This window comes from Laetiporus sulphureus (assembly GCF_001632365.1).
Source record: "Laetiporus sulphureus 93-53 unplaced genomic scaffold LAESUscaffold_92, whole genome shotgun sequence".
NCBI classification, from domain to species: Eukaryota; Fungi; Basidiomycota; class Agaricomycetes; order Polyporales; family Laetiporaceae; genus Laetiporus; species Laetiporus sulphureus.
In genome coordinates this window covers 42,640-69,502 of record NW_024468601.1, presented here as the reverse complement: position 1 = coordinate 69,502, position 26,863 = coordinate 42,640, and the positions used below count along the sequence as shown (strand labels likewise).

Sequence of the window (26,863 nt, the reverse complement as noted above, 5' to 3'; positions counted from 1 at the left end):
CCACCAGAGTCGCAGCCACGTCCCCGTACGCCCGAGCGCGAACGTCGCTCGCCGCAACCCGAGCCCATCCAGTCTAGCAATTCGCAATCATCCTCCGCAGACTCCGCCCCCACCAGCTCCCGCCGCAACTGGATGCCTGCAGCCGCACCGCAACCCTCTCTGAGCCAAGTCTCCTCAGGTTCCCCCATGCCCTCCCCTCGGCAACAGCCCCTGCTCGCAGCGCCCACACCCATCTTCGCGCCGCTCTCTCCAGAGAAGATCGCCGGCCCATCCCGCTACGCCACCCTTTCTCCTCGCTCTGAACGTTCCCCGGCCCAGCGCAACGTCCAGCTCGCACCCGCACCTGCGCCTGCCCGCCCACGCCCCGAGCGCCGCCCCCTCAGCAGCGCCGGATACCACACGCGCTCATCCACCATGGAGAACGCCCACCTACCAGGAGGTCTGGGCAACCAACCGATGTCTCAGTCGGCGCATGGCGTCCGCGGACTCAGCTGGGACGGCAGCCGCAGCGGGCTCGCACTGCCGATGGAGCAGCAACCACGCCCACCGATGCCGCTCCACGGATCCGGAGACGCGGCGCGCGATAGTTACATGTCGACGCCCGCAATGCCCGTGCTTGACTACGTCGTGCCAGTTCAGCCCGGCAACCCATCAAGTCCGGACCCAGACAAGGGCGGAACGATGTCTGCGTATTCGGTGAGCCTCATCCATATGGACGGAGCGCCTTCCGGAGACTGACGGGTTATGCCCATGGGGAGGCGAAGGAAAGGAACATCGAAACGAGGCTCGGCCCGACGCTTACGCACGCGAGGGCAGAGCTCGCGAGGGCACAAGCGAAAGGTGCGCGGGTCGTGCTTGTTTGAGGCGCGATATGCATGTGACTCATGGGAGCGCATATACCCAGCGAAGATGAGCGGGTACGCGTTGAATGCGTGTATTGGGGCGCAAGTCATTCTTGGTGCGCTTACGACGGGCGTCGCGGCTGCCACGACGGGTAAACACGTGTGTTTGTTTTCTGCCTTGTCTCTTGCTTCGTCTCATCCATTCCTCGTATCTCTTTCCGCACCACACAGACCTCCATAGCAACCTCCATCCTTGGCGGTCTTTCTACACTCGCCGCCTCCTATCTTGCGCGCGCCCGTGGGTCCGGTCAGCCTGAGCGCAGCATCGTGCGCGCGCACGATCTGCAACACTTCATCCGCGACTGCGAGGCATTCCTGCTCGACTGGGGGTACCACACAGGGACGGACTTTGAACACGAGGTGCGCCGGTACCGCATGCGGCTCGAGGAGATCTTGAGCGATGGCACGAACGTGGACGGCACGAGCGTGGGCCCAAGGGGCATGGTTGGCGCGGCGCCGCCAGGGATGGGGAGGATGAGTTTTGGTGGAGGTGTCGGGGATTTGGGAGGGATCAGTGGAGGGATGGGCGGAACGGGGGTGTCCATGGGCATGGGCATGGGCATGGGCGGGCAGGGCGTGGCTATGGGGACGGGAATGGGAAATATCGGGACGCAAGCAATGCCTTTGGGTGCTCAAAACATGGTCGTGGACGCAGGACGGGCGCTCGTAGGAGAGCGAGGCGTGGCGATGACTACACGGAACACGACCACACTCGGCGGGGCGGAGCAAGTGCCAATGGGCGGCCAAGGCATGACAATGGCAGCAGGAAGACAAGGCGTTAACACAGGCATGGCAAGGCAAGAGATGGCGATGAGGCCCGGAGCTCAAGTGAGAGGGCAAGAAATGATGACCGTGCCGGATACGAGAGGGGTGGGAGGAGCCATGACTGAGATGGCAGTGGGTGGGCTGGTGGGTGCGGCGGAGATGGCCCAGACGCTGAGGGAGCAGAACATGCGGGGTGGGTATGGCGAGCTCGCGGTGGGCGGGTTCGTCGGCGCGGCGGAGGCAGGGATGGCGCAGCTCTCGCGGAGACAGACTGACCGGAGGGGAGGGGTAGGCGAGATTGCGGTTGAAGGGCTGGTCGAAGCGGCCGAAGTGGGAATGGGGCAGATGGCGCGGGGGAGGGGAGTCAGAGAGGTTGCGGAGGGGGTGGCTGTCGGTGGGTTGATGGGGGCTGCGGAGATGGCGCAGATGAGGGAGACGACTCAGGCGAGGGATGGTCGGGAGGTTAGAGACGGACGGTATGTGGTAAGAGACGTCCGTAATACGGGAATGGATGCGGTGTAGGGTGCCCCTCGGTACACACCTCTTGCCCCCGCTCGCTCTCGTCAATGTCCACGCAGTCGAGTCAAGCTGGGTTTTGGTTCCGCTGTATTTGTTATGGATGAATCCCGCGCATACATGCATACGAGCACACGAACACGCTTACATTATTGTAGTATATTCACTGTCACCTTACGATATTGCTTCTGGTATTTTGGAATTGGCATCGGTAGCTTCGTAGACGACAGACTCGATGTAGCTTATTTCATAGGATCTTGCTACTTGCGTTCAAAGAAAAGTAACCAGGTCGGATGCATGGTGTCTCGTCGTGGTTGCGGGCGTTGATAGTCGTTGCACGCTCGTGGGCTGGTCTTTTTGTGCTGTCGTGGGTTGTGCAGCCCTTAGAGTCGGCGCGAGGCAGAGTAATTAGGGTTGTGATGTGGTGGTGGAGGTTAAACCAGTCGAGTACTGTATAATGGATGGAGATTGAAGCTAAGGACAACGCAGGAGTTGAGCCAGGCTCCTTCCCATCCACCTCCGGGAGGTGGGGGGCCCATCCTAGGGGAGGGAACTTTGTGCCACATCTGAGACTGTGCCACATCCGATCACATCACGTGCTTGATCATGATGGCAACATCTATTTTAAACTCCACAATCTTATTTCCCCTCCAACTCCCTACGACGGCTGGCAGAAAACACCTGCAAACAATGGGATGTGGCTGTCAGGCTACTCCATTAAGTAACATTTATCTCTGGACTATGAGAATGAAATTAGGGTTTGATCGAATAATATATTTTCTCAATGCACTTGCATAGCAGCTGTCACAGTATTAGGTGGCACCTTTCTTTTTGCACCATTATTTGGCAAACCACAAGTGATTATTCAGACACCAACCTTCATATTGGTCTCACAAAGTGGATACTTAAACAAACAGCACAATATCACCACATACATTGCGGATACGACCGTATCTACCACATAACCACCAAGCACCCATGATTCAGCCACCCAGTCACATGACACTGGCCACTTGCCCTATTTGGAAGTTGTCAGGTGTTGGTCATGTGACACCAGGTCACTTGCTCGGAAAGGAACCCTTTGGCCCACAATAGGCTTCCTCAAGCTCATTGGACACATCAAGCTAGCAAGCTGTCACAGTATTATGTGGCACCTTTCTTTTTGCACCAATAAAGTCCTCATTTAGCAACCATCGAGCGTCAACCTTCATATCGGTCTCACAAAGTGGATACTTAGACAAACAGCATGATACCGCCACATACATCGCGAATACGACTGTGTCTACCACATGACCACCAAGCGCCCAGAATTCAGCCACTCAGTCACGTGACACTGGCCACTTGCCCTATTCAGAAGTTGTCAGGTGTTGGTCACGTGACACCAGGCCACTTGTCCAGAAAGGCTCCCTCAAGCTCATTGGAGCATCAAGCTAGCAAGCATCCAATTCGCCACTCAAATAGCGGCACCACCTTGTCACTCAGATAAGTGACACCAACCCTATTGGCTACTCCATAGTGGCCCCATGTCGCCGCTCAAATAGTGGCACCACTTTGCTGCTCAAATAGTGGCACCACCTACAGGCATTTATCTCATTGGATTAGGTAGGATTACCTCGGCATATCCACGGCCTTTGTAGATAGTTGCTATAGTTGCTGCTAGACCCTTACTGGTTCTGGCATAGTTTTTCCACATGTAGCTTGCTAGGACACCGGCAGGTACACCTTAGTTAGAGTGATCAGGGTCCAGCCCTATATGTATATAAGTCCATGAGGATCTAAGAGAGGACCTTAGATTCATTCACCTATTTCATGCGGCCTAACAGCCAATTCACCCCCTTGTTATGAGCATAAGGCTAAGGGCCCTTTGAGCACCTTTTTCAGGCTGCATGTCACTGCATGCCTGATTTGACCCTTCCTGGGCAAATCCCTTTTTGTGCAGATCACTGGACGCTGGCAAGCACCTTGCTGTCATTTTCTTGCCTTAGGATACAGGATCTAATGCACCGTGACATTTGAATGAATCTCCATGCACACCCCCAGCTCCCTGCTGGCTGTGTGACTTTTAGGTCCTAAGCATGACTTTAAACTGTTATTTTTGAGTCAGGCGAAAAATACTACGAGTTATTCGCTTGCACTATTTTCAGCCCAAAGATATTCAGGTGTGGGGCACACCTTTTTTGCCATATTGCAATTCATCGACATCTATCACCGTCAGCCTCCCTCAAAACTTGGGAGCAGGAATCTATCGTCAAAATTTGAATCTTGAATACTTGTACAGCCTCCTCCACCCCACTTATTTCACACTGGGCAACACATATGGCAGCCTAGCTCACTAGCAGGCTGCCTCCAGCGTCCGAAATGACATTAAACTATTACCATTACCATTACCATTACCATTACATTAGTTATATATTATTTGTATAGGCTTGGTCACCTATAAATATATAACAAAAAAATCTATAGACATCTTGAACAATGCTACCATGTATCAGTCACCGATTGAATACATATATAAGATCTCCAAGAGCACGATGGCCTTCGGTCATAAACTGCTGGCGAAAATAGATCTTTAGTTAGCAGTTCACAATAGAACAGTCGAACATTTAGGGAGTTATTTTTAGCACACACAATGGGATATTGGGAACCTTTTACACCTAGAAGCGGTCTCAGATTTACTACATATTGTGCAAACAAAGTAGAAATTATTCGCTATGGGATGCCTAAATCATCTTTTCCCCAAAGTTATAAGGCTTTTTCTTTCCCACCCACCCTCCCTTATCTTTTGTACTACCACAGTCTTGTTTATTTTTTATCTCGCTCCTGCCGCATCAGTCTCAGAGAGGACCTGGCAAGGGAGAGGTAATGTAGGAGATAGCGAGTATGTACGAGCATTATCTGAAGACGTGCACATAGGAAATGCAGCACTCAAAGATATATATTGCGAAGTACCGAGCGCATATCCTATTCGAAGAGTCGAGAAGGATCCGCAAAGCAATTAGAATCACATATCCAAAGACGAGCACAAGCAAGTCAAGGATGATCTAAGCAGCGCCAAAGGATCACATTTTGAAACCCTTCAATTTTCAACTTTTTGCCTATATAGCATGCCAACCTAAAGGGCAATTGAGAGACCATTGCCAACAAGTATGAACAGCGTTGGGGAACACATCTACTTGCATACAACAATGCAAACATGGCAGCTATCTTATGCAAAATCCTAGCAGACATAGGCAATCTCCTGGGTACAAGACATCATTTTGCATAAGCCCTTGTGATCACACAGGCAGCATCCTTATTGGGCAGGCAATTAGACTCCTTGACCAAGGGCACCCTGATACTAGGCAGCTTTGAGTGCCACCATGGACCTGGGCAAGTTAACTAAACTGTACCACTAGGCAGCTATGAGCGTCAAAACATGACGTCATTCGACGATCACGATCGATCAGAAAAGTCTATCTCAAAACTCAATCACAGATTCTTTATGATCATGATCGATCAATCAATCAAAAGACGTCATAAATACTCAGACACGTGACTAGGCACACCACGCCACCTTGACGCCACCCATAATTATATCAGCATAAATTATGTAATTAAGAGCATATACTGGTCAGGTTCGAACTAGGTATCTCACCCGCTCAAGTGGCTTAGGGGTTAAGCCATGGCAATCTGATACATCAGGATCCGATCGTCTCACAACAGTATCGTGTGTGCAGGTTCGATTCCTTGGGTAACCAGGAATCTGTCATAGATTATGTAAAAACCTACCCAATCCGCCGTAGCATGCAAGTCACGAAGTCATGACTGAAGACCTGGATAAACTGGTACCTGGAGTGGTACACGACTATAAGTCGACTATCTTTTTATGCTAATCATGCATACGACCTTAGCACGTCGTTAAACTGTTCAATTTTTGGTAGCTGTGAGCGCCACGAATGACCAAGCACATATCTTTAAACTGCAAGCCCTTTTGCATGCCATCTTGAGCAACAGCAGCAAATAGCAATGTCTGTGACATCAGATAACTAGGACCAAGAACTGTTAGCTCCACAAGTGCACTATTTACCTGAGCAAGTAATTAAACTGCATCAACCCCCTTTTTGCTGCTAGAATCTTGAATGCCATTCCACTCTGAAAGTTTGAACCTGAAGCGAGGGTACCATTTACCTAAACATTTATTCAGTTTATCCGGAGTTTGAACCTTGAAGCGAGGGTAGTGTCACAGTATTATGTGGCACCTTTCTTTTTGCACCAATAAGTCCTCATTTGGCAACCATCGAGCGTCAACCTTCATATCGGTTTCACAAAGTGGATACTTAGACAAACAGCATAATACCGCCACATACATCACGGTGTGAGGTGGTGTTACGAGCTGCCCCCATACAGAATGACTTATCTCAGACAAAGTACACAGAGCGGATGAGCAGGGCTTCAGAACGAGTTCTTTGGGACAGGTTCATGGCGTGTCAGACTTCGGGTGGAGTACACAGTGCGGAGCAGCTACCAATTCTGGAGAGGTGACAATCTCAAGGCAGCAACATACATTTCTATGCTACAGGATGGCTACACAACACGCGACATGCATATGGCAAACCAGTACACATCTGGGTACCTCATATCAGAACTGTCCACCAAAGTCCTCGGGGTGCAGCGTGCAGTTGGGATCATCCTCCGGAGTGATGGCAGGGTGAGTCCTGCTGGTTGGAGCACTGCCGGGAGTTGGCAAAGAGTCAACAAGCATGCGCAGTTCGTGGACCTATGGGTAAGAGTCAATCAAGTGGACATGCAAACCGGACTCCACAAGGTTTGAATGAGCAGAAGCTGCCTGGTGCTACAAGAGGACCTTAGACTGGTGTGTACAGGAGAGCATGTTGATAGATGTACCAAAAGCGACCAGATGGCAGTGCGCCAGTGATACCACTCAACCACAGCAGAATGTGACCCGGACTAGATATGGGCATGCTCGAATGCCAGCACCTCAAGCAAGAGGAGATAGCGATGGAGCCGAGCAGCGCAGGAAATGGCCAGAGAATCAAACCGAGCTTGCGTGGTGCGAGACATGGTTGGGTGGGAGAAGAGATGGGGACGAGGGGCAAGGACGGGCAGAGACCCAGATGCGGACAGAGTCTCAGGACGGCTCCTCAGACTCTAGGGGGCGAAGCCAATGGAAGGCCATTGGAGGAAGCACCCAGTCTCAGGCAGAGGGGTGAGGTCAGATTGGGGCAGAAGGGAACCATTGTAACAGCAAGGCAGGCGAATGAGAACGCGATTACGAGGTTGCAGGGGAAGTTGGCAGGACTTGACGTGGTGGAGGCCGAGCATTGAGGCGGCAAACCAGGAGTTGGAACGAGCGGGTCTCTACTCAAATGAATAGCGAAACGCAGGTTTGGAACACGATGCGATGGAGTGGTCAGCAGCGGCGGGCCCTCCGAGACAATGAGGAATAATGGAACGAGTCAACGGGTTGGGGGCCAAGCGTGGTCAGAAATGGAGCGAGGACCGGAGTGAGCGCATCCCGGGATTGTGATATTTAAAGAATGCATAGATAAAGAAAGGGGAGAGCTTTTTGGACCATGTACCTAGGTGATAAAGAATGCGAAGGAACTTGCACAGCAGCGGACAACAACAGGGACAGCGGTCTCAGTTCTCCTCTCAAGCTTCGGGCTCCATCACGTGTCAGAACTCTCATCTTTGCTCTCACTGTCAAACGAATCTTGCGAACCAGTGGAACGCAGCAGCGGACATGGTACACCCTCATCCCGAGACTCCTGTATTCTGTTCAGAGCCAGTTAGACTTGTCCCGGAGCCGTTCTACCACGTGTATTTCATGTACATCACATCTGTCATGAAGACCAGAATACGAGGCGAAGTCCGAAGTCTTACTTGCTTAGATGACTAAGTGGAAGTGGCAGAGGTCGCAGACTATAAGAGGTGTACTGGACTTGTAGGGGAAGTCACAGTAGCAGTCAAGTGTATCGAGTATTGACAAAGGTAGATAAGTCTGGGGGTGTAGACCCAGACGAGCTCAGTATATATACAAGCAGGGTCAGACCCCTGATACACTGTCTACCGGGACCATGGACACACCTACAGTGGGTCCATGTGAACGGTGACTCAGCACACATTTTAAAGATAGGTGAAGCTCAGTGTTACCTGCGAGCTATCTTGAGATAAGCCAATAGTATTAATCTACGAAGTCGTACGACGTTATCATGAGACCTTGCCATGCGGCTACAGGGTCAGACGGTTATACCTCCTGACTATAACTACTCTAACTATATAACTACCTTCCCAGGTAGTGGAGCTCCATCTCTCACGGTGTTGTAGGAGCTTATCCTATTGGAGGATAAGCGACCGGATCTTGAGTCTTCGGATATGTCACCTTATCTATTAGGCAGAATAATCAGTACCTGTCATATGACGTGTGCACGTGATAGTGTGCACGGAGTCTACACGTGATGTAATCAGGTAACATGTGCTCATGATATGAGCGTTTAAGATATGCACGTGAGTAATCTCGTGACCATGAAGCGAGCGCTTAGAAAATGTGGAATATTATGGTTTGTGACACTACCCCCTCTCTTGGTGTGAACTCCATTGAACAGCAGGGATTAATTCGTTTATGACCAGTGAATTGTTATGATGATTACTACCGATCTGACCTGAACTCGAATTTGTATAACACGGTGTCTTAGCTGACCATACTCGAGTTGGCGGATGGTGATCATCTTCAGAAGGTCAATGGTGAAGTAGGTTGGAGCTGATAAGCGATTTGTATGTTTCGGTACAGTAATCCGCTTTGAGCAGCTGGTTCAACAACTTTCTGTCCGACACGACACATATGATATTCAAGGACATCATAGCCAGACTTTTAGTGACGTGGCCAACTTAGTTCGGTTTATAGCAATGATTCCTAAGGGTCAGTGTTTTGCACACTGGTTCATTCCTTTTTGGACGCTTATTGGAATTCATCTGCCTGTTGAGCCGAAACCCCTAGCCGCTCACTTTTTAAGAACTTCCTTATGGGTGACCTTATAGGCCTGCTTCTCCTTGTCGTCCATGAAATACCATTCGACGGGCACAGGTAATAAGATGCACTCAACGACGAGTTGAGCAACACGGTCAGTGATGTTGACCGTATAGGGTTGATTGGTTGCGTTGGAGGGTAGTACTTTAACCTCTCCGCGGTAGTCACGATCAATTACCCCGGCTTGGACATTTATTTCTTTGAGTGCCATTCCGCTTCATGAAGCGATTCGACCATATATTCCAGGAGGAGTCTTTAGCTTGAGTCCCGTAGGTACTAGTGCTCATGAGTGTGCTGGGATTATAACATGATTGGTGGCATATAAATCAAGGCCTGCTGATTGAGATGTAGTGCGTGTTGGTAGTTGGGCATTGTCGTTAAGAAGTTGGGTCTGAACATATCCGTTTCCAGATGCTGCGGCATCATGAAGCTCTTTCTCTCGAGGTGTCCAGTACTTTTTGTCAGTCGAAAAGTTTTGAATATCCTGCTCCGGGTCGTAAGTAGGATCTGGCGGTAATGTTATTGCCATGATCGGAGCTGTGGGATGTTCTTTGTGGAATTCTTCTATGAGTTCCGTTGCATTTCTGAGATTAGTTACTGGTTCCCAAGAGTTTTCTTCATCTCCATAACCTTCCCATTTGACTAAGTATTGCAGCTTCTTGCGTACAATCCTTGAGTCTAGAATGCTTTCAACTTCATATTCGAGTTCTTTGCCCATGGGTATGGGTGCAGGTTGCGCATGTCACTGTTTGGATATAGTATCCTCCACAAAGGGTATGAGTTGGCTAGCATGAAACACCGGGTGAACTGAAATGTTTTTTGGTGAATCGAGCCAGAATGTAACCGGCCCGAGTTGTTCCTTAATTGTATAAGGACCAGCACGACGAGGATTGAGTTTCCTTTTCATCATTTGCCAATGGCGGGTGTCAATCATGACACGATCTCCTTGTTTAAAGGGGACCTTAGCAATATGCTGGTTGTAATACCATTTCATTCGTTCAGCTGCTAGGGTGAGTGCTGCCTTCGCTTGCTCTTGTGCTTCAATTTGTGCATTCTCGTAGTCACTGATTTCTGGATGTGACACTGCTTTGGTCACTGAAGGTCCAGCCCTTGGATGACGTCCGTATTCGATAAAGAACGGTGAACTTTTCGTACTTTCATGCGCTTGGTTATTATATGCAAATTCTGCGGCTGGCAATAGCTTTGACCAGTCGTTTGAATGATAATTGCAATAACAGCGTAGGTACTGTTCCAGGGATTGGTTAACCCGCTCTGTCTGTTCATCTGTTTGCAGATGGTAGGCTGTCGACATTGATGATTTAATGCTCAGCAATTCGCACCATTCTTGGAATAGTTTACTTGCGAACTGCGGGCCTTGATCACTAATAATCTGACTTGGAAGACCATGTTGGGTCCACACACGCTCATACATGAGATGTGCTAAGTTCTTTGCAGAGAATTCGTTTGTGATCGGGTAGGAGTGAGCACGCTTGCTAAATCTGTCAACTACAACACAGATTGCATTGTATGCCTCAGACTTGGGGAGCTGAGTTATAAGGTCAACCGTTATAATATCCCATGGATGTTCAGGTACGTCATTGGGTTGTAGTGGACCATATGGTGGCTTATTGATATTTTTGTTCTTTTGGCACGTTTCACATGCCGAAACATATCTTTTGACATAATATGTCATTTGAGGCCACCAATAATTCCAGGATAGGTACTCGTACGTCTTCCATCTGCCGGGATGTCCAGCTGATGGTAGATCATGATGTATTTTGAGTACCTCGTGTCTGAGAGATTCTTCTTTGTCCGTCTTAGGTACATAGACTTTTTCTCGATAAAGTAACAGTCCATCTTCGAAGTTTCAGTCTTCGAGTCCTTTTGAAAACTCCCTTTCTCCCTTCTTGAGTAGTTCCTTGTAACTTGCGATCACATCGTCGTGTTTTAGCACTTCTTTAATCCTGGTAAGGAGTCTGTCGTCATCTATCAGAGCCTCATGTGAAGGTTGCATTGCCCATATGGCAAAATATTTGGGTTTTAGCATTGTTTTTGAGCGGTTGTCATGCTCTACCCCCTCTTCATGATCTGGTCTCCTGGACAGAGGATCCACGCACAGCATACTTGTTCCTGGTTGATGCTGCAGATTAATGTTGAAGCGAGTCAGATATAGCGACCATTTAGCTTGCCGGCGAGTTAACTTTTGCACTGATTTGAAATAGGTGAGGTTCTGGTGATCGGATACGATCTGAACAATTTCGAGGTGTCCCTCCAAATAATGTCTCCATTCTTCGAGTGCTCGAATAATGGCAAGCATTTCTTTATCGTAAATTTCATAATTACGTTCATGCTCATTTAGAGACTTGGAGTAATAGGCGACGGGATGATATAATCTGTCGTCGGACAATTGTTCCAAAACAGCGCCAGTGGCGAAATTGGAAGAATCCGTTTCGAGCCTAAAGGGCTTATTGTCCTCGAAAATTTTAAGGATGGGAGCCGTTATAAAGGCTTCCTTGAGTGATTCATAGGCAGTTTGTGCTGCACCACTCCATATCCATTTCTGGGACTTTTTGGTCAGCATGTTAAGTGATTTGGCAATTTTTGCAAAGTCTTTAATAAAGCGCCGATAAAAATTGGTGAAGCCTAGAAATGCTTGTACTTGCTTGACTTTTGTAGGTACTGGCCATTCTAATACGGCTTTGACTTTGGATTGGTCCATTGTTACAGAGCCTTTGGAGATAATCATCCTGAGATATTCAATAGATGACTGTTCGAAAAAGCACTTCTCTGGCTTGGTGAACAAATCATTATCCCGGAGACGCTTGAGCACTTCCTTAGTTAGTCAGCGATGAGTTGATATATCATCTGTGAAGATGAGTATATCATCGAGATAGACCACTACGTGGCCTTCAAGGATTAAATCCTTTAAGATCTCGTTCATCATTGCCTGGAACGTGGCTGGTGCGTTGCAGAACCCAAAGAACATAATGTTTGCCTCAAAAAGACCACAGTGTGTGGTAAAGGCAGTTTTTCATTTGTCGCCTTCCTTCATTCAAACATTATTGTACCCCCATCGCAGATCCAGTTTAGTGAATATGGAGGCCTTTGATAATTGATCGATTAGGTCAGAAATTCGGGAAATAGGAAAACGGTTCTTTGTGGTGATTTCGTTGATTTTACGATAATCCTGCACCAGTCGTAGGGTTCCATCCTTCTTTTTTACGAAGAAGACAGAAGCGGCTACTGGACTCTTTGACTTTTTAATGTAACCTTTTGCCAATTGCTCATCAATCCATTGATCGAGTGAGTTTCGCTCAGCAAGGCTAATTGGGTAGCCCTTTGCAGGTCTTGGAAGAGGTGCACCTTTTTCGAATTCTATGAAATGGTCGTAGACTTTATGTATGGGCATACGCTCACTAGCTTTTTTAGAGAAGACGTCTCCATATGCATGTAAATGCTTTGGGACGTGTTTTGACCAATCCTTATAATCTGCGGTTTCTTCATCCTCTTCATCTGTCCACTTCCCCATGTTCATAATTGCCATTATGAGATGGGCTGTTTCAATGGCTTCTGGGTCTCCTAGTTCGACCCAGTCGATGAATTTGCTCTCATCACCTCCTCCTTTCATTGCTTGGTGTGGAGCGGACGGTTCATCGGCACCTTCATCATCAAGAAGTTCCTCTGTCTCCTCTTGAGATACCTTAGAGATAAATTTTTTACACGACCCATTAATGGTACACGATTCAGGGCACCTGGTAAACTTCCATTGACCGAATTTTCAGTCAATTTCTGGGTTATGCATACGTAAGTATGTCATTCCAAGGATCATATCCTTGTCTCCTAGATTGGTAACAAGGCAACGATGAGTCGATCTGTGATCTCCGACTTTTAAGTAAGCTCAAAGATAGTATAGGATTTGACCGTCTTTGTTGATTGATCCGTCTGTGTTGTAGATGTTATATGGAGTTTCCAGCTTATATAGATTCAATCGATGTTCTCTAACGAACTTCTTGTTCACAAAGATTGAATATGCCCCTAAATCCACTAGGGCCTCGGCGCGTACTGCTTTCCCTGATACTCACAGTTCCACAGGTAAATTGAAGATTGATTTGGTAGAGGAGCTATTTTGTACCATTACATCTTCAGGAACGTGGTTAATATACATATTTGTAGATGACATATGTCCTCGGCTTGACTCAGCCGGTTTACAGAGATGGATATCGGAAAAGTTCTTGGAACCAGGGGATGTCACTGTTTCGCGCATTACAGTGCTCCCTGCCAAAAAGAAGACAGCCGTGATGTGGCTGGTTTGCTCGTCTGGAGCGTATCAGGCTCTGACGACGTCGAGCGTAGGTGAGGGTACTTTGCCTCGAGATGAGCTAGCATCTCAAGGTCTGTTTCCTCCTCATCGTCTGTGGCTACTTCGTGAATTCACGCCACGGTGAGCTTCGATGATTCTGCCTCCTCCTCTTCATCATCCGTGACCTGCATTTCGATGTGTCTGACAACCGTCTTATACTTCTTTTGACGTTGCATCGCAGGTCCAGACCCTCTCGTTCCCCCACCTCCATCTGTTCATTCCTTCCATTTCCCCTCTTTGATTATCGCTTTCTTGTACTCTTCGCAGCGATGGCCAAACTTCCTCTTCTTCTTGCAATATTTGCATACAGATGGTTTCTTGTCTGTAGCATTGACCTCTCCCTTGGTCGAAGCCTTCTTCTTCCCCTTGCCGGTGTTCTTCACTTCGTCTACCTGCATGGCGTCGGGGTCTTTCCTCGAGCTTGTGGTGAATGTACGCTTCATGCGTCGTTCAATATCCAAGTCCCAGTCGAGGTAAGCCTCCCATGTGGTAGGCCACTGTTTCTCATCCATTCCTGCATGTACTTGCAGTATTTTGTCGGGCGTGATGTGGCAGATCTTTTCTATGAGATCCACGTCAGATAAAGCGGACTTGTTAGCCCACTTCTTAAACTTCTCAGCAAATTTAGACATATCCATCCATGGGGTCTTGGTGAGGCATTCAACCTCAAGCCATGCTTCTCTCGGCTTGTCCTTTGTGTCATAAGACGTCGTGAGTCGACTGACAAAATCAGCCCACATCCCGAGCGGTTGAGTAGCTTGGACCTTGACATAATAGTCATCCATATAGTCATGGGCATCGCCCTCAAGATACGATAATGACAGCTTTATTCGCAGCTGCTCGTCCGTGACATCGTCCAAGTATAGATATACTTGTTCGAGCCATTCTTTGATCTTGGGGTTGCCATGACCTGAGAATTTCTCAGGTGCGGTGACTTTCTGTTTTGGTCGTGGGGGTTGCACCAGAGCTGGTGCTTGCAGAGCCGCCTGTGCCTGAAGTGTTTGTATTGCTAACTTCAGGGTCACCAGGTCTGCAGCATGTGCATCTGCTATGGTTCAACTCCTAACTTCCAGCGCTGTGACAGTATCGCTTAACCCTTGTTGTGTAAACAGGTCTTGCGAATGCGCTGCTAGAATCCAGTCTCTAGCTCCCCCCGTTATCTCTCCCAGGATTCTGTTTACAAACTCAGCATATATTCCTCCATAGTGTGGGTTCAGCTGCCCGGATATGTTCACAAGGAACATGATAGGATGCGGTGTTGGAGGTGTAGGTGAAGGTGATCGTGGTTGTGCAATTGAGGATGTTATAACTTGTGTGGAGGTTGTAGCTTCCTCCTCTGGTGGTGTTTAAAAGATTGGCCCAGGGTCCGAAGATATTCACTCCGATGAGGATGATCGTAATGAGGGAGAGGGATCAGAGGTGTTACCGGTTAAGCTGTAGCTCATTCACAGTTTTATCCTCTAGAGTTTTCTGATTCTGAGTCCCAATGATTGTCGAACTCTCCTTCTTCCGAGTCCTCTTCTTCAGAGATATATCCAAATCTTCGTTCGTCGGTGATTGCAATGGCTAATGATGCCTGAGATCTTCTGGTTCAGAAACTTGAGATGAGGAGATTATACGATGTAGAGTCTAAGCGACCCTCTTCATTTAATCTGTCGATTTGAGCCTCGATTACTCGCAACTGTAGGTCAGAGCTTATCCTGCTTCTCTCGTCGTCTTCTTCAAGAATGTCCAGCATCCATTTGATGGTGTCGATCCACTCGAACCAATCTTTGAAATATGAGACGCTGTCGACAATAAGGCTGGATTCCCGAATTACACAGTTGTACCACTGATTGAATGGTATTTGGATGAATTCTACTTGAAAGTTATCGAAGTAGTTACTTCCAACCACTCATTCATATCGTGCGAAGGCAAGTAATGCACTTTCTTGTGCATTTCCATTTGCTGAATCCCAGATTTCTTGTGCAGTCCTGAGCGGAGTTTCTTCCAAGTTTGCGAAGTTTTCCATTCACAAGTTATACTGTAACTGCTATTGCACTTGGTCCGACTCGTGCTACTTCCAGATCGTACTTCTCTAGTATTTCCTTGACCAGCTGCTTAACAGACCCCTTCTGCTTCTTTCGGTATCCTACGAAGTCGCAAAACTCTTTGACAACGTGCTGATGCATGGTAGAGAGCGCAAAAGCGGCAATGTTCCGCTTTATTCCTTCGAGTTTCTGGATAACTTCTCCAAGATGCTGAAGGTCTTCGCCATCGAGCTTGCATGCGTAATGCTTGGTGAGGAGAATGCGTACTTGGTTGAGAGTGCCGTTGACTCTGAATGTGCTAATAACAGTGAGGGCTATAGGCAGAATATATCTGAATCCGCTGTACTCATTTTCGAGGATGACGTCAGTGACTGGTCCCCTATTGAGTACTCTGAAGGATGAGGATGGTGGAAAGCGCTCTCGATATGAGCGTGACGGTTGCCCCCCTGTGCCTATATGTCCTGGCCTAGGGTAACGAGCATGAAGAACCTCTTGGTTTCATGCTTCTCGTTCCTCGAAGTCTTCTGGGACGAACTCAGTCCCTGGCAGCAAGGCGAGGTGATAGAACTCATCTGGTGTCTTGCTTCGAGGTCGGCAGATAGTACCAACTTCTCGGCTGCGCAGCAGTGTGCAGCTTAAGTGGATAGAGTTGGCGACTGACGAAACGTCAGGTGAAGAGATAACACTGCTATCGTGCAGGTAGACACTGAAGGATCGGACACGCTGAGTGCGGGGCACTACAGGAATTGTTAGCAGACTTATCTAAATGTCACGAAGACCAGAATACGAGGCGAAATCCGAAGTCTTACTTGCTTAGATGACTAAGTCGAAGTGGCGGAGGTCGCAGACTATAAGAGGCGTACTGGACTTGTAGGGGAAGTCGCAGTAGCAGTCAAGTGTATCGAGTATTGACGAAGGTAGATAAGTCTGGGGGTGTAGACCCAGATGAGCCCAGTATATATACAAGCAGGGTCAGACCCCTGATACACTGTCTACCGGGACCATGGACACACCTACAGTGGGTCCATGTGAACGGTGACTCAGCACATGTTCTAAAGATAGGTGAAGCTCGGTGTTACCTGCGAGCTATCTTGAGATAAGCCAATAGTATTTATCTATGAAGTCGTATGATGTTATCATGAGACCTTGCCATGCGGCTACAGGGTCAGGCGATCATACCTCCTGACTATAACTACTCTAACTATATAACTACCTTCCCAGGTAGTGGAGCTCCATCTCTCACGATGTTGTAGGAGCTTATCCTATTGGAGGATAAGCGACCGGATCTTGAGTCTTCAGATATGTCGCCTTATCTATTAGGCAGAATAATCAGTACCTGTCATATGACGTGTGCACGTGATAGTGTGCACGGAATCTACACGTGATGTAATCAGGTGACATGCGCTCGTGATATGAGCATTTAAGATATGCACGTGAGTGGTCTCGTGACCATGAAGCGAGCGCTTAGAAAATGTGGAATATTACGGTTTGTGACAACACCGGACTGTGTCCTTTATGGTCTTGCTGTCTTCGTGGGCATAGCCTTCATTCATTTCTCCACTATCTTCTACATTAGGCTCCTGCATCGCCTCTAGATGCAAATCTTCCATGCACTGTTCCCCCTTCATCCCTCTCCATTGTTTGCTGTCATTTCACAGCTAGCCGACTACTCACAATCACATTTTCTGGAGCCCACCACAAGGGGGGGAAAGTTTCAGAAAGTGAAGATCAGGAGCCAAGTCAGGGCGGCCCAAGCCCTTGTAAAGGAGAGGTGACAGGAGCAGTCGGACCTGCCGGACGTAGACATTTCAAATTTGTTGGTTTCCTCAGTGACGCCCAGCCTTTCAGACAAAAACTCGGAGATGGTCATCGAGACCACGTCCGAACTCACGCCAAGCACAGACAGATTGCACCTGGAGATTTCAGCCAGCAGGTGAGACAACGAGGCGGAGGAGTATGAGCTTTCAATATATGACGATGCAACGGAGGTGGCCCGGAATGAGGACTTCATTCTCTGCGATCTTTCAGCAATCCTTCCTGGTCACTTCTCTGTTACAAGGGAAGTGAAGCAGGCATCACCCAGGGTTGGGAAGTGAAAGCACACTGTGCCCTACTCTGCTATGCTGACTATTGTCGAAATGAGGTCGACAACTACGATTCAGACTCCTGTGCAAATGGGCTCCATAACCCAGTCCAGGTACGTGTCCCAGATTCCAGTATTATCAGCGGCAGGACACACTACAGCACCTGGCAACCTGAGGGGATACACGGGAGGAGGAGGAGGCAGAGGTAGTGGTGGAGGACTAGGACAGGGGAGTAATGCAGGAAGAGGGTTTAGTGGATCGGGTGGACTGGGTAGTGGAGGTGGTGGCATGGGCGGTGGTGGCGGCATAGGACCAGGACCAGGTGGTGGACCAGGACCAGGAGGAGGTGGAGGAGGACAAGGGCCAGGGCAAGCACCCAGGAGAGGTTCCATGATGCCTGGGCATGGACAGAAGACAGCGCCAATGTTTGATGGGGAACCTAGGAAGCTTAGGTGATACTTCGATGACCTGGAGGAACTGGCAGTACAGGCCAGACTCATGGGTGGGCAGAGGATACACTACGCGCTGCGCTACCTAACAATTCAGCAGGAGGAGCTATGGTCAATGGTCCCTGCTGCGTCCACCGGGGACTACACCCTCTTTCAGCAGCAGATCTTCGAGCTCTACCCTGGGGCGGAAGGCGACAGACTCTATACCATTGCCGATCTCGAGCAGTGTATCGCAGAGGCTCTCACCTGAGGTATCCATACTCGCTCCGAAGAAGCGATCTACTTCTGCGAGTTTGCCCCAATCGCTAACTACCTCATCCAGATGAGACGGGTCTCACCCACGGCACAGGATGAGCGGTACATCCAGGGCTTCCACCTGGCTGAAAAGGTGACGATCTTGCTTCGGTGTGAGATACTTCATCCCAATCACCATCCTGATGATGCCTGGAACATGAACGACGTACACGATGCTGCACAGAAAACCCTAGCCGGAGGAGGTCTTATCGGAGGGAGCTATGGGATTCTCGGGGACAGAACGAGTTCTGGGAGTTTGGGACCAGTCCAGGGTGGACAACTGGGAGGAAACAAGGCGACAGAAACTGTAACTGCGAATGGGACGAGTCTCGGCATGGTTGGAATGACCATTAAGCAGGAGCCGGATGAAATTTCGGACCTGCGCAAGTCGGTGGATTGCCTAATGAGTTTCCTGCAGAACCAAGTTCAGTTAGGTGGCAGACAGAGTTGTTAGGGAGGTTATGCAGCACAGGGGTCGATGAACGCGTCAGTGGCAAGGGCGATGGTGGGAGCACCGAGAAATACAGCCAGGTCAGGGTACCCCATCAACAGGAACTGCAACTACTGCGATGGGCCGGATCACTTCATGGGATGCTGCCTACGTATGGACGAAGACATGAAGGCCAGGAAGATCTATTGCGATGAGAATGGCCACGTTCAGTTGTCGAATGGAGTGTACATTCTGAGGGCACTGACCGGGAACAACATGAGGGAACAGGTTAACTCCTGGTACACCCAGCATCTCGGACCTTCGGTAATGATGGCGGTGCAGTCCGCGGCATCTGCCCAGGCATGCGACAAGCCCCCATATCAGGTAAACATTCTAGAGGAGGTCCGTGAGGTCAACATGGCAGTAATCGATGAGGCAGGAGGGGCAGGGATGTCAGGGATGGTTTTTCAGGTGGCAGATGGAGGCAGATGAAGGGTACGGTTTGACGGGGTCGAGGTAGCTGCAGGGAGGTCCAACAAGGAGAAGGTTGCACCTGGAGAAAGTTGCACAGTGCAGAAGGGGCCACCTGGGATCAAGGCCAGTTCACTTTCTGGGGGAATCCCAGTGTCGCAGCCCGCGTATGGATACCAGATGCCAATCGAGGACAAGAAGGATGTACCGGGTCTGGTCGGGAAAATACTGGACCTACCGGTAATGGTTACAGTGGGCGAGCTCATGCAACATGCCCTAGATCTGAGGGAACACCTGAAGGAGCTCATCACCCTGAAGCGTGTGGCGACAACGGCGTGGGTCGAGGAAGTCACGGACAAGGACAAGGGTGACAAAGGTGAATGGAGCATGTACCTGACTGCCTTGAAGACTATGCTGCTGACCAAGGGTTCATTGCCACTATGGGTCGTGGAACCGATCATCGAGGACACCCTGCAGTGCGAGTGTATTCTGGACCAAGGCGCTCAGATTTGCGTGATGCGTCAAGATGTTTGGCAGGACCTCTGGGCACCACTCAACCCGGATGGGGTGATCCTACTCGAGACCGTGAACACTTCAGTGACCAAGACTGTTGAGAAGCTTCCATGTGTGCACCTTCACTTCAGGATGGTTATCATCGTGGTACAGGTCCAAGTTGTTCAGAATGCGCCATTCGAGATACTTTTGGGACGTCCTTTCTTTGCTACCTCAGCATGCGACACCCACGACTTTGCCTCTGGGGAACAGCAAATCACCATCATGGACCCACACTCAGGGGAGCGTGTCGTGGTGCCTACAAAAGCTCGAACCACGCAATGCAGAGCAGATCTGGAGCAGCTGGATTTTCAAGAGTCGATGAATTGGGCCTAGCTCGACAAGACGCGTTAATAGGATTGTACTCCATGTATGTTCTCATGCTGCTGGGAACTGTTCAACAGAGTCTGGAGGGGAGAAAGGGTGGAATGCAAATGGGGATACACCCTGGAGAGGAGGGGGCAGGCCCAAAAAAGAGCCGTATACCTTCTGAAACCATGTCAGTAATTTCTTCGTCATCTCAAGTTCCATGTAATGTCACCGAATCAGAAATACATTTGTCTTTGCTGTATGACATGGAACACGAGCACGAGAATCCACTGGGTGGCTTTTGGATGGAAGAAATGAGAGTGTGGGATCGGGCAGAGGCAGGGAAGTTGAGGGTCAGGGAGCCAGAAGCAAAGGTCTTCCAATACAAGAAGGTCACCAATCAAGTCAAGCCCATTGCCACCACTCTACCCGAAGAGTTTCGAATCATGCGCAGAAAGCCATCCGATCCATTCGAAGGGCTTCCGGTGCTGCCAACTCATCTGGCGGAGTACGTACCTTGGGGCAGGTACACCCGGGAATGGTGCGAGGCCCTGGACATTTTGGGCAGCGATTTCCTTTGGCCCGAGGAGGCGAAGCTGGTCGACTTCTTGATGTGCATTCACAACAAGACCTTTGCCTGGGACGAGTCAGAGAAGGGGCAGTTTTGGGAGGAGTACTTCGACCCAGTCATAATTCTGACAGTGGAACATGTCCCGTGGGTCCTAAGGAACATGCCGATTCCTCCAGGAATCTTCGACCAAGTCATGCAGATCATCAAGGACAAAATGGACTTGGGGGTCTATGAGGCTTCAAATTCATCGTATTGGTCCCGGTGGATCTGCATGGTCAAAAAGGACGGGAAGTCGCTCCGACTGGTACACAACTTGCAGCCATTGAACGGGGTGGTGATTAAGGACAGTGTGGTCCCTCTGATGGTCGAGCACCTTGCGGAATTGTTCAGGGCATGGGGATGCTATGGGAGTCTGGACTTGTTCATCACCTTTGATCAGCAGACCCTGGACCAATGGTCATGGGGGTTGACATCATTTCAGATGCCACTAGGCTCACTCCGCCTCATCTCGATACCCATGGGATACACCAACTCTATGCAGATCGTGCACGGAGATGTTACGCACATCCTGCAAGACGAGATTCCCAGGGTGACAGTCCCCTTTGTGGATGACGTCCTGGTCAAGGGTCCCGAGATGCAGTACGAGCTTCCGGGCAGCAGCTACGAGACAATTCCAGAGAATCCGGGGATCAGGCATTTCGTTTGGGAGCATCTCCAGAACATGCACTGGTTTCTACATCGTATGGGGTGCTTTGGGGGGACATTCTCCAGAAAAAAGGCCTATTTGTGCATACTGGAGGTAGTCATCATCGGACATCGCTGCACATATGCAGGGTGTCTACTGGACGAGTCCCGGATACAGAAAATCAGGAACTGGCCACCATGCGAATCGGTGTCACAGGTGCGGGGCTTCCTCGGGACATGTGGGCTCATCCAAATTTTTATCAAGAATTTCGCGATGATCGTGTGGCCACTTACCACGCTGCTGAAGAAAGAGGTCGACTTCGCATGGGATGGCAAACACGTAACCACCATGCAACGGCTCAAGGATGCAGTGATGCACTCCGGGGCACTTGTCCTGATCAACTATCAATCTAAGCAAAAAGTTATCCTTGCAGTCGACTCTTCGGTGATTGCGGTGGGGTTCATTCTGTTTCAAATGGATGCTGAAAAGTGGTGGCGGCTGAGCCGGTTCGGGTCGATAACCTGGAATGAACGGGAGACGTGGTACTCACAGGCAAAAATCGAGCTCTTCGGCCTGTTCCGCGCACTGCACGCGTACTGCATTTTTCTCATTGGGCTGGACACGTTTGACATCGAGGTGGATGCGAAGTATATTAAGGGGATGCTCAACAACCCCGACATCCAACCGAATGCGATGATCAATCGCTGGATTGCGGGTATTCTGCTGTTCGAGTTCAACCTGGTACATGTTCTGGCAGCCCAGCACGGGGCAGCGAACAGACTCTCACAGCGCCCGAAGGCGGATGAAGACACCCCAGAGGAGGACGACTTTGAGGAATGGATCGACGAGGCATGCACATTCACGGTAGAATGGGCCAATCTGGAAATGGACCGGGAAGGCAGGGAAAGGTACACGGTGGGTAGGACGGGATCGGATGAGGTGGTGTCGGTGTTCTCATCAAGAGAGACTGATGAACAGGAGATTCCATGGGGTGTGAAGGCGAGGAAGGCAGATGTGAGGTTGAGGGGCATACGGGAGTTTTTGGAGGATCTGCGATGGCCGGAGGGGCTATCGGAGAAGAAATTTGGGTGATTCGTTCATGAGGCAGGACACTTCTTCATCAAGGAGGGACACTTGTGGTGGAGGGACCCCCAGCAGCAGCATAAATGTGTACTGGATGAGTCCCAGTAGTATGGATTACTTCAGGCGACGCACGATGAACTGGGTCATAAGGGGATTTTCATTGTGCGGATGCGCCTACTGGAGCGATTCTGGTGGCCCTATCTGGATCAGGACGTCAAATGGTACATAGAAACATGTCACGAGTGCCAGGTCTGGAAGGTGTACAAGTATCACGTACCTCTCCCGATGGTACCTGTTCCGATGCTATTTCAGAAGCTACACGCGGACTTGATGCACATGCCGATGGCTGGAGGTTACACTCACATTGTTCAGGCCCGGTGTGCACTTACAGCTTGGCCTGAGTGGAGGATGCTCCACCGAGAAACCAGGAAGACCCTCAGGACGTTTCTGTTCGAGGAAGTGCTCTGTCGGTGGGGAACCGTGGCCGAGATTGTGACGGACAACAGGGCCCCATTCGTAGCGGCACTGAAACACCTCCGAAAGCGCTATGGAATCACGCACATCTGGATCTCGGCATATAACTTGCAGGTGAATGGGATTGTGGAGCGAAGGCATTTCGACATCTGGGAGGTGGCCATGAAAGTATGTGGGGCAGGACATGTGACGGACTGGCCGAAGGTGATACATGCCATGTTTTGGGCTGAGCGCATCTCCATCTAGAAGAGTACCGGGCGGTCTCCCTATTTCATGGTCCATAGCGTCGAGCCAATGTTCCCCTTCGATTTGGCCGAGGCGACGTACCTCTCCCCAGCGATGGACGAGCCGATGTCGACGGGACAGCTCATCGCAGTCCGGGCCCGGCAGCTACTTAAGCGATGAGAGGACCTGGAGGCGGTGAGGAGACGAGTTAAGGAATCACGCTACAAGTCGATGAAACAGTTCAAAAAGGCCTTCAAGAACATGATCTGGGAGTTTGTGTTCTCGGAAGGGAACTTGGTGCTGGTGCAGAACTCACAATTCGAGACAGATCACAATCGGAAGTCAAAACCACGATATGTGGGCCCGATGGTCGTGGTCCGATGCAACACGGGTGGCTCCTACATTCTGGCTGAGTTGGATGGTTCTATTTCAAAGCACCGCTACGCGGCTTTTAGGGTTATTCCATACAAGTTGCAAACTGACCCGAAGGTGTCTCTAACAGATGTACTACATCAGGAGCTGGACAAGGTGCAGGGGAAACTGGATACAATTGAGAAGGGGTGGGAGGAAGAGGAAGAGGAAGAGTTAGAGGAAGTGGGGGAGGAAGTCCAGGGAGATTAGGAGTCATCCCGGAGAGGGAGGTTGAGGGGGCTGTACTTGAAGTTGCGGGCCATGTCCATCATGGAGGTGATTAGGAGAAGGAACTGGGGGCTGGTGATGAGAGTCGAGAGTTCATCATGAAGGTGTTCGTGCTGTTCGAGGGCCTCGGCAAATGCCCGTGAGAGGTGAGAAATGGCAAATGCAAACTCGGTGTTAGGAAGGGACACTTCCCGAAGATCGTGCATCAGCACGAGTAACGCGACCCAGTCATGATGAACTGTGATGTTCAGGTCACTCTTCATACTCGCGATCTCATCTTCTATCACTTCATGCATCGAGGCCTCGAGTGTCTGCGTTAAGTGTTTTTTCAGGGTCACGCATGCATGGGTAAAGATGCAGTTGTATCTCGCTTCAGGGGAATGGTACACGGACACTACAACGTCTTCGATTTCAGCAACTCGATGGATGAGGTCAGACATGGACTTGGACAGGTTTCCGGCAGCTGCGAGTGCAGCCATAAAGGGTGAGAAAGGGGGCATTTCGGCAGGGGGTGCAAACCCGATGGGGGGCATCATGGGTTGTGTCACGAGAAGGGGAGTTGGTCCGGGTCCAAGGTAAGAGGTCTCTAGGGCCGGGTCGAGGTGCGGACAGTTCCACTCCTCGCCTCAGGCTCTCCACAGATGAAACAGCACTATCGGTTGACGAAGGGCAGACCACCCGAGCGGAGACGGCAAGGGTTCCCCTAGGGAGGCTTCAATGGCGATGTAGTCCTGCAGGTCGAGCTGGGGGTGGATGAGTACAGCTATAGAAGGCAGGTCAAGTGTGGTGACATACCCACAGACTTTCCAGAATACGGAGTTGGGATAAAAACTTGTCCCGTGCCTCCAGAAGACACGAAGTGGCAGCCGCGGAGAAGTGATCAATTAGACGGGCAAGCTGAGGGTGCGCGCACAGTACAACTGATGGAAGGTCATCCATCATGTGAGAGGGGACCACAGAAATGCACTGTGGGACGTTGAGGCATGGAAGCAAAGTTTTCTTTGGAGACACGCCCCGGCATGTGACTCACAGGGCAGGAAGGCTGAAGCCAAGCAGGCTCTGACCTTCCTCTTTCAATCTGGGTACTCCAGGAGAGGACAGGGCGGCTGCGCCAGGACAGGCGGGCACGATAACAGTCTATTTAGGTTATACGGACCATACACCAGTGCAAACAACAAAAATGCGATACTGGTACAACCCTCCCCAGCAGGCGGGAGGGGGCACTATCATACATCACCACAGTCCATTTGGCGTGCTTCTCGAATGACTCATCCCCCACCTACGCACTCCCTGCACCACATATGATGCGTTCTCCTCATCTGACTCCTTGTCTGAAGGGGTCATCACCCGGGCCTTGCCTTTTGCTTTGCGGGATGGGATGGGGGAAGTGGCTGCCTCATTCTCCTCACTTTCTGGCTCGCTCGTAAGGTTGGAGAATGCGGGCGAGCTCTGCATGGTCATGCTGCTGCTCGAGCATTCTCGAACTGTGGTCGAAGTGCCGGGACACACGACTTCACCATATTCGGATGAAGTGCGGGTGCGGGAGCAGTGCATAATGCTGCATGCAGTGAAGGCGAGCATGGGTGGTGGTGCGGGCTTGGTGCGAGCACGCTTCTGCATTGGGTCTTCAGCTTGCATGCCCTGGATGCATTTTTGAGCAGGTGCGGGCTCTTCAATTCGCCGCATAGGGCGGTGCATATCCAGGTTGAGGTCTGCGGGCAGCAGGTCATCATTCAGGTTGGCTGGGCCATACAGTGGCCAGCCCATCAGGATGGCGAGGTCAGATGACGACCCGGGAATACCAATATATGTCAACGTGGCTAGGGAGAATCGAGGGTCAGTAAGGGGTAAGGGCACCTGGATGTAGACTTACGCTGTGGCATTGGCGGGTCATTCTTGAACCCGAGGTAACACAGCATGTGCAACTTGGCGCACTTCTGGCATGTGTGGCCACAGGCGTCCCACCAACACAGAATGCCCTCCTTCACGCATGTGTCACAGGGCTCGTCTGCACGCCATACTTCAGCATACTGTGCAGCTGGAGTCCTGGTCAATGGCTCGATGAGCACGTGTTCACGTGCAGACCCTTGTGTAGTGGGACCGGCAAACAGGCGAGCGGCATGGGGCAGGCATGCCTGTGGTTCCAAGGCAGGGGTGGGACCACGGGGATGCATCGAGGAGCTCGCTGTGGCAGTTGCCCCAGCATCCAGCATTGCCATGGCCGAGCACAGCGTGCGAGCTGCTGTGCTCATCATAGCAGCCGCTTGGGGCAGGTGCTGCACGTGGACCAAACCCGGGAATTCATGCGGGTGATGGACGGAACGGGAATGAGCTGTCAGGTGCGGACGTGGTGGTAGCAGCGGAGTGACAGGGCTCGAAGGAAGAATGTGGGCAATGGGGAGGAACGAGGGGTGCAGCTCGGGGCTGCCTCAGATCGACAGGCCCTCAGTAAGCAGGCTGTGCATGTGGGGGAAAGGCTCCTCCTCAACGTGCAGGCTACAGCCTTTGCAGGGTGACTGCTGAGAGGGATGAGTGCAGGTAGGGGCACCTATATAGAAATGCACCTGCTCCTGATGGGCTGCCAGCCAAGCGGGGTGAGGCACCGGCCTGTCGGACCTCCCTCGTGATGGGGTGACATAGGCCGCCTGTGGTGTGACTGCCAATGAGGGACCCAGGTCGGGATGGCCACGCTGCACATGCAGCATCACTGACTGAGGACGGGCAGTGGCTGGGTTTCTTCTGGATGGAGCGGTGGGTTGGGCAGCGACGTGGTGGGGTGGTGGTGTGTACAACCTCGTAAGATTGCGCCAGACCATGTCATACTGGTCGGGCTGGTAGAACATCCATCCTCAGTACTCAACAATGTGGCGGGGGGCATTCGTCGAGAGCTTGATACCATGCAGGAAGGCATGTTCATTTGCGGTGGTCATCGGGCTCATCTCATTCAGGCATGTGAGCGCTCAAGTAAGCGACCTGACATCCTGCGCCAGACCCTGC

The 26,863-nt window shown here is 50.6% G+C and overlaps 6 protein-coding genes across 6 annotated transcripts; 4 read left to right on the top strand and 2 right to left on the bottom strand.

Moving 5' to 3' along the window:
• Positions 1-1,007, top strand: LAESUDRAFT_574143 (uncharacterized protein). Its single transcript, XM_040903009.1, has one exon. The coding sequence runs from the start codon at positions 133-135 to the stop codon at positions 736-738; it is 606 nt and encodes a 201-aa protein (XP_040757870.1). The 5' UTR covers positions 1-132; the 3' UTR covers positions 739-1,007.
• LAESUDRAFT_603536 (uncharacterized protein) lies at positions 765-1,361 on the top strand (the record flags this gene model as incomplete). The annotated part of the gene is made up of 3 exons (XM_040903094.1): positions 765-840; positions 905-1,002; positions 1,074-1,361. Coding segments are annotated over 3 exons (462 nt in total), but the record flags the coding sequence as incomplete, so codon positions are not given.
• Positions 1,362-14,019: 12,658 nt separating this feature from the next.
• On the bottom strand, positions 14,020-14,463 carry LAESUDRAFT_607606 (uncharacterized protein; the record flags this gene model as incomplete). Its single annotated transcript, XM_040903133.1, has 1 exon — positions 14,020-14,463. A coding segment is annotated over one exon (444 nt), but the record flags the coding sequence as incomplete, so codon positions are not given.
• Positions 14,464-19,508: 5,045 nt separating this feature from the next.
• On the top strand, positions 19,509-20,216 carry LAESUDRAFT_666838 (uncharacterized protein; the record flags this gene model as incomplete). Its single annotated transcript, XM_040905271.1, has 1 exon — positions 19,509-20,216. The coding sequence occupies one exon, from the start codon at positions 19,509-19,511 to the stop codon at positions 20,214-20,216; it is 708 nt and encodes a 235-aa protein (XP_040757867.1).
• Positions 20,217-20,572: 356 nt separating this feature from the next.
• Positions 20,573-20,935, top strand: LAESUDRAFT_608864 (uncharacterized protein; the record flags this gene model as incomplete). Its single annotated transcript, XM_040903141.1, has 1 exon — positions 20,573-20,935. A coding segment is annotated over one exon (363 nt), but the record flags the coding sequence as incomplete, so codon positions are not given.
• Positions 20,936-24,492: 3,557 nt separating this feature from the next.
• On the bottom strand, positions 24,493-26,085 carry LAESUDRAFT_764900 (uncharacterized protein; the record flags this gene model as incomplete). Its single annotated transcript, XM_040913537.1, has 4 exons — positions 24,493-24,609; positions 24,662-24,763; positions 25,154-25,686; positions 25,740-26,085. The coding sequence occupies 4 exons, from the start codon at positions 26,083-26,085 to the stop codon at positions 24,493-24,495; spliced, it is 1,098 nt and encodes a 365-aa protein (XP_040757865.1).
• Between the last annotated feature and the right edge of the window lie 778 nt (positions 26,086-26,863).